We start from the raw sequence: 14,087 nt of genomic DNA, 5'->3' as shown, positions 1-14,087 counted from the left end.
CTTCCATTTTCTGTATATTCTTAGTGTACTTTTTGTTCCCATTTCTGTTTTCCACACTTTTGTACCCCTTTGATGGGGTAAGGAGGTAATGAAAAGTACGTTCGTCTAGCTGGGCAGCTTCGCCATCCAGCCACGTCGGTGCCACCACGTGAAGACCCCTTCCGAGAATGTGTCATCTAATGGTTTATTTAATATAACGATAAAAAAGGTGTGCTAGATTCGTCTCTAAATATTTCTCCTCTTACATTGTGTCTTTAATGTGTTGTTACCTAGATTTAAGTTTGCTGTGTAGTTTTCATGGTCAGTGAGTGTAATTTTTAGCTTATAGTTATTTTACTTTACCTTATAATGCAATTCCAGTAAGTGGCAAAAAGTGTCAAGTTCTTGCTAGCACAAACATGAAGTGCCGTGCGATATCCGAATCCGATTATTATTTATCACCGTATACTTTGCCTTTCCTAGTAAATTATGTTATGTTAGGCTGGACTGCATCAAGCATTAGTTTTTCCATGTTCAAAAAGGACGTTGAAAGTGTAGAATGTGGTGAATCCGTGCTGTGACGAACCCTCGTAAACGCATTAGTACATGGCATCGCGGGTGGGGGTTGCACTGAGGGAAGCACATTGGCTGCCTGCTTTGTATTCCTATTTCGCTTGTAATACAGGCTTGTCACCGCTGTCAGCAATGCCACCTAAGAGGAAGCAGGTACTAGTAGCATGTTGGTTATCAGGTTGCACTGAATTTGCTTTTGGTTTCAGTAATATGCGGTGAGTTTGATAGCACCATTGACCACCCGAATACAGATAACTTGTAGCATTTTAGCAGCACTTGTTGGGCTTTCATGATAATAGGATAAGTTTTATTAACCCTTAGACCACCAGAGGTTTACTAGTTGCAAGTTTTTCATCACTAAGCAACAATAAATCGGTAAATTGTCAGTCAAAGTAGGTAAATTTCATCCTAAGCATCAGTGGCAGACAAGGTACCAGCACTTTTCAGATATAAAGAATCATGTGCCTTTTTGGTATTTTGGAATTATTTAAGTCAATTTTTGGTCATTCACACCACGTGATGCAGGAAATCTGATACAACTACGTTGTAGACCATGTTATTTTGAATCTGTTCCACTATAAATTTGTTTTTGGAAATATATATTGAACATGAGAATGGTATATTTAATTACCTCGGATCTCCACCGACGTCTGCCAGTAACTGGCCATATTTAATGTTCTTAATGTGCATTTTTTACATTTGAAAGCGGGCTGTCAAATGCAAGTGAGGTTTGGGTGGATTAGGTTAGGTTTGGTTAAATCATTAAGTTCCCCATTATTTTGACATGAGATACACTGACGCTTCCAGTCGGAGTGATGGTTGGTAAACGTGGCCTGTCGGTGAGATCAATGGTAAACATTGCCGCGGGCAAGCTGGCCGTGCCTTTAACTGTTCAGAAATAGGTGTATATTGCCTCGGGTAGACCTAATCTCCAGAATGAATGATTTCTGATAACAATGAAGCTCAGTTTCTTTCAAATCACACTAAAATTAACCAGGAAATATGTATATCTTTTAGAAATCGAGTGTTGTGAATTACCAAAAATTGACCATTATTTCAAACTAATTATTTTGGAAATAATATGCCCACAGCCTGAATAATGCATTTCTAAGTAATTCTCATTATTGGTATCTTCCATCAGAAATAATTTTTTGTATAGTACATTGTCAATAAGGAGTTAGAAGATTCTTCAGTTATTATTCGTTTAGGTTAGGTTAGTAGTAGGAACATCTGAATGTATTTGTGCAATGTTTTCTCAGGCTGTGGGAAGTAATGATTGAAGCCGTCAGTCAGATGTTCTGAGTATGAAAGTGTATTCTGAAAAACAAAAATTGCTTCAAACGGATAAGTTCTTAAGGTCACCATTGTAATTCCATAGTCAGCTTTTGTGTGTGTGTATGTGTGTTCTTACCTAATTGTATCTTTACAGGAATGAGTTAAGCTCGTACTGTCCCGTGTCTTAAACCATATTTATCGTACATATCCTTAAATTTGTGAATTGTTTTGGCACACACTATTTCATTCGGTAGTGCATTCCACTGATCAATTGCTCTATTTGGGAAACTAAATTTCCTTACGTCTTTTATCACCTCTCTTTTTATGCAGTTTTTTGCAGTGTCCTCTTGCTGATGCTTCCCCATATGTTAAGTAATCATTTATGTCTATTTTCTCCTTCCCTGATATGCATTTATATAGCATAATCATGTGGAGAGGATGGAGGGTGAAAGACTGACGAAGAGAGTGTATGTGAGTGAGGTGGAAGGGGGAAGAGGGAGGGGGAGGCCGAGGATGAGATGGAGGGATGGGGTGGAGAGGTATATGAGAGAGGGGGGTGTGGGTTGGGAGCGGGGCAGTGAAATGGCGGGGGACAGGGCGATGTGGAGGCGATTTGTTTGTGGCCACCCCGAACAGGATTGAGGCGTCTGGCAATAGATAGAGATAGATATCACCTCTTTTTCGTCTCTCCTGTAGTGTTGGTAGGTTCAGTTTATTTAGTCTTTCTTCGTAGCTTAGATCCCTTAAGCTTGGTACCCATCTTGTAGCGGCCCTTTGAACTTTTTCAATCTTGTCTATGTGTTTTTTGAGATGAGGACTCCAGACTACTGATGCATACATCAGGGTTGGTCTGATGAATGATGTTTTATCTTTCTTAGCATGTCTTCATTTATGTATGTAAACGCTGTTCTCACATTGGCAAGCAGTATACTGTATACATGTTCCACACCTTCTCACTGATGTGTGTGTGTGTGTGTGTGTGTGTGTGTGTGTGTGTGTGTGTGTGTTTTCAGTTTTACAGTAAAGGAAAATGTGATTTTGAAGTCATTAGTACTGTATATATATTTAAGGAAATATGAACATGAGATGGTCTCAAGCAGCTTTGATTAAGTCATGAAATCTAGCCACAGTTTCACTGGCACAAAATGACTGTAGTAAAAAAAAGGGGGGAGGCACAGACAGTTGCATATCTGCTGATGGTCACGAACACAATTTTAACACATTTAAGGAGCACTGACTGATTGTCAGTGACACACTGGTGCTTGAGAGCAGCAAGGTGGAAATGAGAGAGGACATGATGATGATGTCTACTGTAATATGGTATGAAATAAGGGTAAAATTATAGTTTTAGTCAAAAACACTGTTACAAGATTTTGATCCGTTTTTTGGTATTTTTGATAATTCTAAAACACTTTTTTCTATGGCATTTTTGTCATAAATTATTTTATTTTACTCTTGAAGAGAACCTAACCTAACCTAACCTTCTAAAGTAAAAATAACTTGTGATTAAAATGCCATAGAAGATATCGAAAATACTGTACAGTACTGACAAAACTGAATCTTGTACAGTAATTGTGTTTTTAGCTGAAACTATAATGATACCAAAATAAGTTACTGTTGAAGCAAAAGCAAGGAGAAATTAATTTTCAGCTTTTTCAACAGGAGGATGCGAAGGAACAGCCAGAAGAGAGCAAGAAGGGAAAGACGGAAGACTTCTCCTCAGATGCCGCCACGAAAGACGGCAAAAAGTGGAACCTGAAATTGGTCTCGTGGAATGTTGATGGGCTCAGGGCATGGCTAAAGGTAAGGTAATGGCGTAATGAGAGGGAGCAGGTGGTGGTTAGGTGGTTAGGGAAGTGATCTTTTGGCTCAAAGGACTCAAGTTCTATTCCAGGCTGGGACAGGGAATAGAGTAATGAGTAGAATCCACAAAACCCACTGACATCTCAAGTAAACAGCCTTGCTAACACTTTCACACCAGTTTTAAATGAAATGGTCATAGCATGTGTTCAGTATGGATGGTGGGCATTGGTATCGTAGTGGTGACATGTGAAGGAGTGTGGCATGTAGGAGGACTGCTGGACCACGAGGAATGGATTATTAAGAAATCCCCAGAACAATGAATAAATTTATCCTTTGACTACTGTCCCTTTTTCACCTTTACTTGACCTAGATTTTTGTCATTTTGCAGCTTACTGTATATTACTTAGCTCAGTGACAGGAATAGACAATTCAACTGCTTTGTATCCTCTCTGTAGCTCTTCTTTGTGATTAGCATAATTCGTTAGTATTCACTTATGGCACTAGTTCATTTAAAACGGAGAGCAATTTTAGGCCAAGTTAAAGTAAAAAGAGTCTGGAACACAGTATGTCTCAACTGAAGAAAATTAGCTGGTGTTTTAGCCTAAGTGTAATCATTAAGTATACCAGCAGCAGGATAAGAAGGGTTGTTGAAGATAATCTTGAAAGCCTTTGACTGCTAGGGATTTTTATCATTTGAACAAGTTGGAAGGTTTTTTCTGACCCATAAACGTTTACATCCAAGGAGTGATTGGAATATTATTCAGAGAATGATGTTCAGGGAAAAGCAACTGGTCATGTGCCTTGAATGTCTGATACTCATTTATCTGGTCGTTGGTTAAAAAATATTTATTCCAGTGTGTTATTTTTGGCCTGCAGAAAAACATTTAACTTCTGGAAGATTGAATGGAAAAATTGTGGCACACTAATACTTTATCACGTTCTCTTAGAGATAGTATGACATAATAGCCATTTAGACTTTTTTTTTTCTTGATTGACGGGGAAAAAATTTCAGTGTTTTTTCTGCATGGGATGAGGTATTTGGTAGCCCTAACCAGTAGTTTACAGGTCAAGGATTGAACTCATGATAATATGCAATTATATTCAAAGTTGTTGATCATTATTGTGTTTTGATAAATGTATGTGTGGTAGATGGGGACTCTCACCATCCACTCACTCGATGTAGTGCTGCTCTCGGGTGTCTTCCCTTTCCTCTCCTCCATCCTTCTTTCCTTCCATCCTCATCTGTCTTTCTTTCCTTCATTCTTTCCTCTTCCTGCTGCCTACGGGTGACTTTACACTCCCTCTCTTTTCTTGCTTTGCTTCAGTCTTTCCTCTTCCTTTTGCCTGTGGGTGACTCTACACTGAATGACAAGCCAAATGGTTTCCTGTACACCAGGAAACCATTTACTTCATTGGGTGGTAACCATATAACCAAATTTTGGCACTTGGTTTTTAGTGAATAATTACAGCGCTCCAATCAGATTGAGCCTGTGAAGGTTTATATCCAAGGGGGGGTTGGGGTTGATTGCTCACGTAATGCCACTCAGGGATGAGTGAGGCTGGTCACTGTCATCTTAAATGTCAGGACCAATTTGCCTAGCCTTGGGCTCCTAAGCTTTTCATGGGGCAATGTAAGATTGGATGATGAAAAAAAAAAAAAAAAAAAAAAAAAGAGAGAGAGAATGTTATCCCTAATATAATACCTTATTTGGCTTTTACAGAAAGATGGACTGTCAGTGTTTGAAGCAGAATCCCCTGATATAGTGTGTCTTCAGGAAACAAAATGTTCTGAGAATAAGATGCCACCAGAGGCCAAGAAAATTGATGGATATCATAGTTACTTCATATCTGGTCAGTATTTTGCTTTCCCTCAGTTATATCTTGGTTTGCACTGGATGGTTGTATTGCATTACCTATATGTTGTTCAGTCTGTGTGTTATTTGGTCAGCTGGTAATTTTTTTGTGCAGGATAGTCATTAGAATGGAATTTAAGGTTGTAGTTTAGTGTATCCTGTAAGTTTACCCAGGGACTGCTACAGATGCTGCCATTAGACAGTCATGACTGAACTACAACCTTAATTTCCATTCCAGCTTGTCTTGTTGAGGCATTTGTAGCAGTCACTCCATAAACTTATAGGATACACAATGAAGTAGCCAAATTTTGACTTTGTTTAGTCTGCCACTAACAGGTGGACAGCAGCTAAGGTTTTCTTATTATTCTTATGTTCTCAAGATTTTGGATAACAAAACGTTGGCTCCTGATGACAGTCCTTAAAGGTAGTCATATTAACTTAAGAGCAAAGTGATTTAGTTTTGGTGAAAGTCCTAAAGAGAATGATAGTGGGGTAATTTTTGTTTTTGTACGAGCTCTGCTGAATGCGCTTGTTGTCTGTGTTTTTCCTGTATCCTGTTACTTCTGTCTCTCTCTTCATTCTTTTTATATCTGTTATCATACTTCCTATTAATATGTTGCCAAATACCCTAATCCTGTAAGGTGTGGCTGCACACAAATTGCCTTCATGTTACTGTGTCCATTGCCTCGAGCTCACCCCCCATTGTCATATATCTCTCCACTCCATCTCATGCTTGGTCTCCCCCTCCACCTCACTTACATACACTCTTTTAATCAGTTTTTCATTCTTACCACGTGGCCAAACCATCTCAAAATATTGATCGTAACACTTTCAGTCACATCCACATCAGCATCAAAATGTGCCGTATTTTACTGAAGGGTTTAACAATCATCTCTTTCCACAGCCAAGACTGAGGGTTACTCTGGGGTGGCCCTGTACTCGCGTAAGGAGCCTCTCTCAGTGACATACGGCATTGGAGACAAAACTCACGATGACGAGGGCCGTGTCATCACAGCCGAGTACCCGGAATTCTATCTTGTTACTTCTTGTATGTGGTTTCACACTCAGCTCTTTTCACCTTAACGTGGTGGAGTTTTTCATCCTCTTGCAGTCTACCATACTTCCTATAGTCCTGTGGTAGAATAAGAGTGCAGTGCTACACCTCTTCACCCTTTCTGTGGCACTTCTTCGTGACTGGTGCTATGTTCTTGTGTTATCTCTTGTTACTACAGCACTCCACCCTTTTCATGGCACTTCTTCTTGTTAATTAATTTATTAAATCCCTTATTTCTCTTATACCCTCAGTAAAGTAAGGAGTTCCGTTGTTATGTATGAAGTTGATTTGCCAGATATCCTCATTTTGCAGTGGCCATTGTATGTAATGTGTCTGTCTAATTTATGTCCCCCCGCTTTTTTTATCGGGTGTAGGAGCCAGGGGCGGGGCTCCTCAGTTCTGGCGTTTAAGACAAGGGTGAGCAGCCTTGCTGGCTTTTGAGTGACATTATGAGAGTAAACGTGTCAACAAGTGGGTTGGTGAAGGGTTAGTGCCCCTTCCTGTAAAACAAATAACTCAGAGTCAAATGGCCACCCCATACGGGATTATGGCGTCTGGCAATAGATAGAATAGATAGAATAATCCCAAACCAGTTCTTGGTTGTAAACCCTAATGGGCCTCATCCATTTGGAGTACCTTAACTCACTACATCACCAGGTTTTATTGAATATTTGGTCACTGCTTAATGTAGTAAATGATTTCCTGGGCTGCAGGAAGCCATGTAAATTATCACTCACTGTAAAGTCACCTGAGACCATCATTACACCTTAAAACATCCCATGCTTTTAATAAGGGCTGCCTGTATTCCCCGTCTACCATATCGATTTTTTTTTTTTTTTTTTTTTTTTTTTTTTTAAACAGTACAGTATTATTTTTTTTTACATCTGAACATTTTTAATCAGCTTGGGAGACTTTCATGTTGGAGGGGTTAGATGGAGCCTTCAGTAACTCTTCAGTATGAAAGGTCTTTCCTAAGGTGAATGAAATAATCTGAAAGTTGCAAGAATAACTAAACAAATATATCCTGTGCTAATGGAGTTCATTTAATTCACATGTGGGTCCTCTTGAGGCATTGGGTCCTGTGGCTGATCCGTTATGAGCAGCAGATGGGCTGGGTGGGAGGTAGACTCAGAATTCAGGCTCTGTGGTATTTGGCTTCCCACCCAATGTACTCAGCGGGTTGTATTCTTGTCCGTTAAGGAGGCTTCATAGCACCTTTTCTTCACCAGTATCTTTCAGTGTGTGTGACACCAAAAATCTGCTATGATATCTGCTGTGTATGAATTATGTCCATATTTCAAAAAGAACATGAGATTATTACATGAGCATGTGTTCTGTCTCCTCATACATGAGGAGGGTCATTGTTGGACTGAAACTATTGTAGGTATAATATATTTTCCCTGTGAACAGCATTGTCATATTGGTCATTTTTTTTATTTTGTTCTGTCTCATCCTCAGATGTGCCCAATGCTGGAAGGAAGTTGGTGACTCTTGATAAAAGGATGGACTGGGATCCTAAATTCCAGAAGCACCTGAAGGACCTGGATGCCAAGAAACCTATCATCTTGTGCGGAGACCTTAACGTGGCTCATAACGAGATTGGTTTGTAGTTTTCAGTGACAGGCAGTTTTCATTTTAAGTAGCAGATATACACAAAAATATCTCTACTTTTACAGCTTTAGTTCATTCATGCTAAGTTGATGTTTTACTATTATTATTATTGTCACTCCCATCTTGAGGACCAAGTTGCATAGCCACTGGTTCCTGCACTCCTCATGGGGCAACACTGGATTAAATAATGATTGAATGAATAAATGTTATTGTTTTCAGCCTATTTACGATATTTCCATGGTATGATAAGAATAGTATGGCAGTACAGTTGGTGACTGAATCTGGTCAAGAGTGTAGTGTGTTGGTTTTACTCGTCACATGGAAACAGATTTTGACAGCGTGAGTGATGAATATGTGGAGGTGATGAACCAATGATTTTGAAGATGTAAGTGATGTTTAATGAGTGAGAGATGTCTAATTTTGTGGGGTAGTTTGGTTGTAGTTCTGTTTCTGTGTTTCTCTTTCTCATGACATTTATGGTTATCGAAATTAGGGTAAGGATGATCATGAAAAGTGGATGAAGAGCATCCATTCCCAGTCACAGACACTCTCCACAGTGCTCTTGCTTAATGTCTAACATCACTCTCACGTCTGACTTTCCATTAGATCTGGCCAATCCAAAAGGGAACAAGAGGAATGCAGGATTCACACAGGAAGAGCGAGATGGCTTCACAGACTTACTTTCTGAAGGATTTGTGGACTCCTTCCGACATCTCTACCCAAAGAAGGAGAAGCAGTACACATTCTGGACCTACATGGGCAACTGTCGGGCCAAGAATGTAGGATGGTGGGTTTATTCAGAATTTTTAGAAATGGAGCTATCATTTATTCACAGTGAGCAGAGCTTAAGATGATAGTAACTCTGACATTGCGCAGCAGTAAAGTTGCAGTAAGTATCAGTGAGTTATGCAGCAATAACCATATATATATGTATATAGCATGTATTCAATATGGACGGTGGGTGTTAGCGCCGAAGTGGTGACATGTAGAGGTGTATGGTATGTAGGAGGACTGCTGGGCCTTGATAGCAGGCTGTGAAGCCTATGCCCAGGGTCGGACACATAAAATATATATATATATATATATATATATATTGTGTGTGTGTGTGTATATGTATATATGTGTGTGTGTATATATAAATGTATATACTGTATATATATATATATATATATATATATATATATATATATATATATATATATATATATGTGTGTGTGTGTGTGTGTGTGTGTGTGTATAATTATGTATGTATGGGAAAATTTGGAGTGGGAGAAGGGAATGAAAGAGGAGAAATGCTGGTTAATTTTGCTGAAATGTACAGCATGAGAATATTGAACACATTCTTTGACAAAAGAAGAGGGAGAAAATGGACCTGGAGAAGTTCAAATGTAGAAACAAAGATTGAAATCAACTTCATAACAGCAGATAAGAATAACACTATCACAGATGTCATGGTTATCAACAAAGTAAATACAGGAAGTGACCATTGAATGTTGGTTAGCACAGCCAGATTCAGTTTCAGAAGTGAAAGAAAGATGATTAAAAATAAAGAGATATGCCCAGCAAAAGTAAAGGAAAACAAAGCAGCCTTGCAGTTGGAAATAACGAACAGATTTCAGGCTCTAAGTAACCCTGAATGTGACATTGATGAGCTGAATGACAGACTGACAAAAGTGCTAAGAGAATCAGCAGAGGTAGTTGGAAAACAATACAGTACAGTACAACCAAAGCCAAGAAGTATTCAGAAAAGATACTCGAGCTCATGAATAAAGGAAAGGAAAGGAAAGTAAAAACAAAGAAAGGTGAAATAGAATGAATAGAATTAAATAAGCATATCATCTAGAGACAAAGAGAAACATGGATCACATCAAGGAAACCATCAAAAAAGGAAAAAATCTAAAACAGATCCGAAGTAAAATGTTGGAAGGCAACATGTTATATCACTGAAAGATAAAAACAGTGAAGTCATTAAATGCAGAGATAAGATGATGAAGAGAGTTGAAGAGTTTTACAAAGAACTGTATGCATCCAAGACAGTAGTACCAATGGGTAACTTTTCAGTTGACGCAAGTAAAATAGGCCAACTTGAGGTAACACCAGATGAAGTAAATATGTCTCTTAAAAATATAAAAAAAAGAGGGAAGGCTCCAGGAGAAGATGGAATAGTAACAGATATACAGTTGGATGCAGGAGTAGAAGTATAAAACAGGCTCACCTGCTTATTTACTCAGTAGGGTGACCCTAGACTGAGTGACAAGCCAAATGGTTTCCTTTACACCAGGAAACTATTTACCGGTACTACGCTGGGTGGTAACCCTATTATGGTGCCTGGTAGTTTAGTGGGTAATTAAGGTGCTGCAGTTGGATTGAGCTGGTGCAGGTTTAAATCCAAGGGTTGGTTGGGGTTAATTGCTTGCGTGATGCCTCTCAGGGACAAGTGAGGCTGGTCACTGTTATCATAAATGTCAGGACCAGCTTGCCTAGCCCTGGGTTCTTATGCCCCTCATGGGGCAACATAGGATTGGATGATGGATGGATTGATAAAGAACAAAATTCCCTAAATGTTGTGTCATGCAGTATGGTAGTTATTTTACTTTATTAAAAGACAACTCAAAGGATCTTACTAACTGTTGACCCATTAGCTTATTATCAGTCATTTACAAACTCTTCACTAAAGTCTTTACGAATAGAATAGCAAATTTGGAAGAAAACCAACCCCATGAACAGGCAGGATTCCGAAGCGGGTATTTGACTACTGATCATCTACACACAGTGAATCAGCTAGTTGAGAAAACTACAGAATATAATAAACCACTGTGCTTAGGTTTTGTTGATTACGAAGAGACTTTTGACTGAGTGGAACACATAGCTATTGTAAATATATTCCGAGACACACAATATGAAACTATGTTAGTCAGGGTATGTTGTGTGTAGCTCTCCTTTTTTTATGCTTTATGGTTCCTTCTTCACCTCATCTCTTAAGTGGGAATTATGGTTGAGATGAGGATGTTGAAGATGCTTTTTTTCTTTTTTTTTTTTTCCCCCCTCCTGATGGTGGTGATGATAATTTTATCTTTTTTATCCCCATGAGATTCTTGATTATTGTTTTCCCCCATGGTGATGATTATATGGCTTATGATAGTTATTTTCAGTATCCCCTCTCCCAGCCCCGATGATGGTAATGTTTTTTTTTTCCTCCCCCACCAGGCGTTTAGATTACTTCGTGCTCTCTGAACGTCTGGTGCCTCAGCTGTGTGACAACCTGATCCGCACCTCCCTCTACGGCTCTGACCACTGCCCCATCACCCTTCTCATGCATATGTAAATTACACAATGTTTGTAAGTCCTCACCTTAACATCTGGTGATGGACATTCACCACTTCCATTATTCTACCCACTTCTCAGCTGACATGCGTGACCCTTTTCACTGGCAAGTCGCATATTTCTTCCCATGTATTTCTAAGTTACATGTATTTGAGTGTCTTCTCTTATGCATCTAGTGCATTACATATATCACTTACCATTCTGCTCACTTCTCAGCTGCCCTATATACATCCATCCCTTCTCATAGTTGCTCTCTCATTCTCATGAGCATTCATTTTTTTAAAATTAATCTGCTATTAAATACAGTACCTGTTATAGGGGTCTTGATTGAGTTCTTCCTACTTAGTTTACTTCCTCTGCAGCCAGTATTTTGATGTAACTTTAATGAAAAAGTATTATTTTATAAGAAGTCTGGATAATGGTGATGATGATTTAATTTTCTGTGCCTCTGGCATGTATCAAACAAGTCAATTTTTATGGGGTGTTATTTGATTTTTAAAGTTGCTGGTGTGGATTTTTTTTTAACTGCTGTTTTAGTAACAATTTCTTTTAAGCTTGGATATTGGTAGATCAGGTACAAAAAAATGCAGTGGATAATGTACATCTGTCTCTAGAAAATTAGAGAAGGGATTATTGCAGATTGTGGTTTAACTCTGTTTGACGAAGAGTAACTTAACAAGCTCTGGTTAGTACTGTGACAAATTTATAGTCATATGATTAATGAATTTTGTGTGCAGACAAGCTTCTGTTTTGAAACCAGTAATGTAAAGTTTTTTACATCAGCCAGAAACTACAGTGTTGAAGATGAACTTTAATTATTATTTGGCATTTTTAATTTAATGAAAGTTTTTGCTCTAAAACTTGAATGTATGGGCAGAAGTTTCAGCCATTATGATATTGTCTTAGTGTAATGCGTATATACAGTATTAAATTTTTTTTTCTCCACTAGTTAATTTTTTATTTAGATAAGCACCACTTAGAGGCCATTCATGTTGATCAAATGCATCAAAGCTGTGTCATATATGTGTGTTTTTAGTGTTGTGTGAGTGTTCTAGAGTATTTAAGTATGCAAATAGGCCACCCAGGAAAGCACTTACAGTACCACTTATCATGTTGTGCTGAGGTGGTATTTTGTTGATCTTACCCCAGTGTCCTTGTTGTGTAATGCATGTTGACCAAATGAAATAGTTGGACACTTGGGTCAGAAGAAATGTCCCCTCAGAGGTTCATCATATACTTGTTTTACCTGCACCTTTTCTGTAATCTGGTGAACAGTGAAAAGGGTGGGGTGGAAAAACTCTCGGGAATTAATATTTTCATACTAGGGTCAACATGATCATCTCCACAAGCATTCATCACGATATTCATATCCCTCAGAGTTTCATTGTAACCCATTGCGGAAGTTGGTGGTCAAGCAGTTAACAAGTGGCCAGCCATTCAAAAGGATACGAATTTGATACCAGGTACTTGAATTTCGACAAAACGGACGACCGAATTTCCACCAGACGCACCGACATGTCGTAAAAGCATTTGCAGTAATACCATCGCATCAGTCCTGAGTAACATAACCCTGGCAAGTATTCATTATGGGTGGTGGGTTATTAATACTTATATGGGAAAATGGGAAACTGTGGCTTGTAGGACCACAGGGTAAATTGGAAAATGTAAAAGTTTGTGGCTTGAAGGACCACTGGGCATCAGGCAGTGAACTGTTGTCAGTACTCAGAGTCAGACACATAAAAATATGACGAAGGAAGACGAACTGTACTTTAACAAAAAAATCTGTGACTTTTTCTTTGACTGAGTAGGGACTTCTTTTTTTTTTTTTTTTTTTTTTTTTTTTTCCCGTGATCCACAGATTGGTTTATCTGCAACAGTGATTTCATGTCCAACTTTTGGTGGTTCCACACCCTTCATTTTTACTTTTATTTTTTATTTGTTAAAGTAATTTAAGGGTATAAATAAAGAAACTGAGAAAAAAGTATTAAGACTCCAGGCTCAGGAATATGCACAGTACATTTCTGGCCAGTCAGCTCAGAGATAGTATTGAGAGCATGGCAATAAGCATTTGTAAGAATGAATACACCAAGAAGAAATTGAGATTGAAATTAAACATTTGCCATTTACAAAATGTAACAATACATTATTTGATTCATAGAGCTGGGAGAAATAAAAGGCTTTGTAAACTAGTGCATTCTTCATTTCCACATTCGGAATTGTGCTGTGGCTGTTGAAATAATTTTTACAATATACTGTAGTAGTAAGTATTTCATATTGTAAATGTACAATATAGTGATCAATAAAATGATACAGTATAAAGTTATGACTAATTCATACTTAACCACTTAACTACTTCACTTTGATGACACCCTTGTTAGTGTATTTTTGGGTAACTAAGCCGTTTTAGTCAGCTTTGGAGAGACTGAAGTGGAGGGGTTAGATATACCCTCCATGCACTACCTAACTTGAGAGGTCTTTCCGAAGTTCAGTACAGTTATCTAGTGGGAGTTTGAATAAAAACAAAAATAGATCTTCGTAGTGAAAGGGTTTATATGAACATTGGATAAGAGTATGTGTTTATACGTGACAGGGTGTGACGTTAGTGCTTAAGTTCA

General features: G+C 38.4%; 1 protein-coding gene across 2 annotated transcripts; it reads left to right on the top strand.

Moving 5' to 3' along the window:
• The first annotated feature begins 595 nt into the window (after window positions 1–595).
• On the top strand, window positions 596–13,777 carry LOC145414698 (DNA repair nuclease APEX1-like). Of its 2 annotated transcripts, none has more exons than XM_080284219.1 (7): window positions 596–711; window positions 3,493–3,630; window positions 5,352–5,481; window positions 6,388–6,531; window positions 7,996–8,139; window positions 8,755–8,935; window positions 11,356–13,777. In XM_080284219.1, the coding sequence occupies exons 1-7, from the start codon at window positions 685–687 to the stop codon at window positions 11,471–11,473; spliced, it is 882 nt and encodes a 293-aa protein (XP_080140345.1). In that variant the 5' UTR covers window positions 596–684; the 3' UTR covers window positions 11,474–13,777. The 2 variants fall into 2 exon arrangements, with proteins under 2 accessions (XP_080140345.1, XP_080140346.1); XM_080284220.1 differs by having other exon boundaries at window positions 600–705; window positions 3,490–3,630.
• Window positions 13,778–14,087: the final 310 nt, after the last annotated feature.

Source organism: Coenobita brevimanus, chromosome 100 (genome assembly GCF_032717465.1).
Source record: "Coenobita brevimanus isolate Jiangsu-jjx chromosome 100, ASM3271746v2, whole genome shotgun sequence".
NCBI classification, from domain to species: domain Eukaryota; kingdom Metazoa; phylum Arthropoda; class Malacostraca; order Decapoda; family Coenobitidae; genus Coenobita; species Coenobita brevimanus.
Note: the sequence above shows the minus strand (reverse complement) of the source record. Positions and strands in the feature narration are given on the sequence as shown.

Coding starts and splice junctions, on each gene's coding strand:
- LOC145414698 (XM_080284219.1), top strand. CDS start 685: ATGCCACCTAAGAGGAAGCAGGTACTA. Junction 6,532..7,995: donor ATTCTATCTTGTTACTTCTT/GTATGTGGTTTC, acceptor TCTCATCCTCAG/ATGTGCCCAATGCTGGAAGG. Junction 8,936..11,355: donor CGGGCCAAGAATGTAGGATG/GTGGGTTTATTC, acceptor CTCCCCCACCAG/GCGTTTAGATTACTTCGTGC.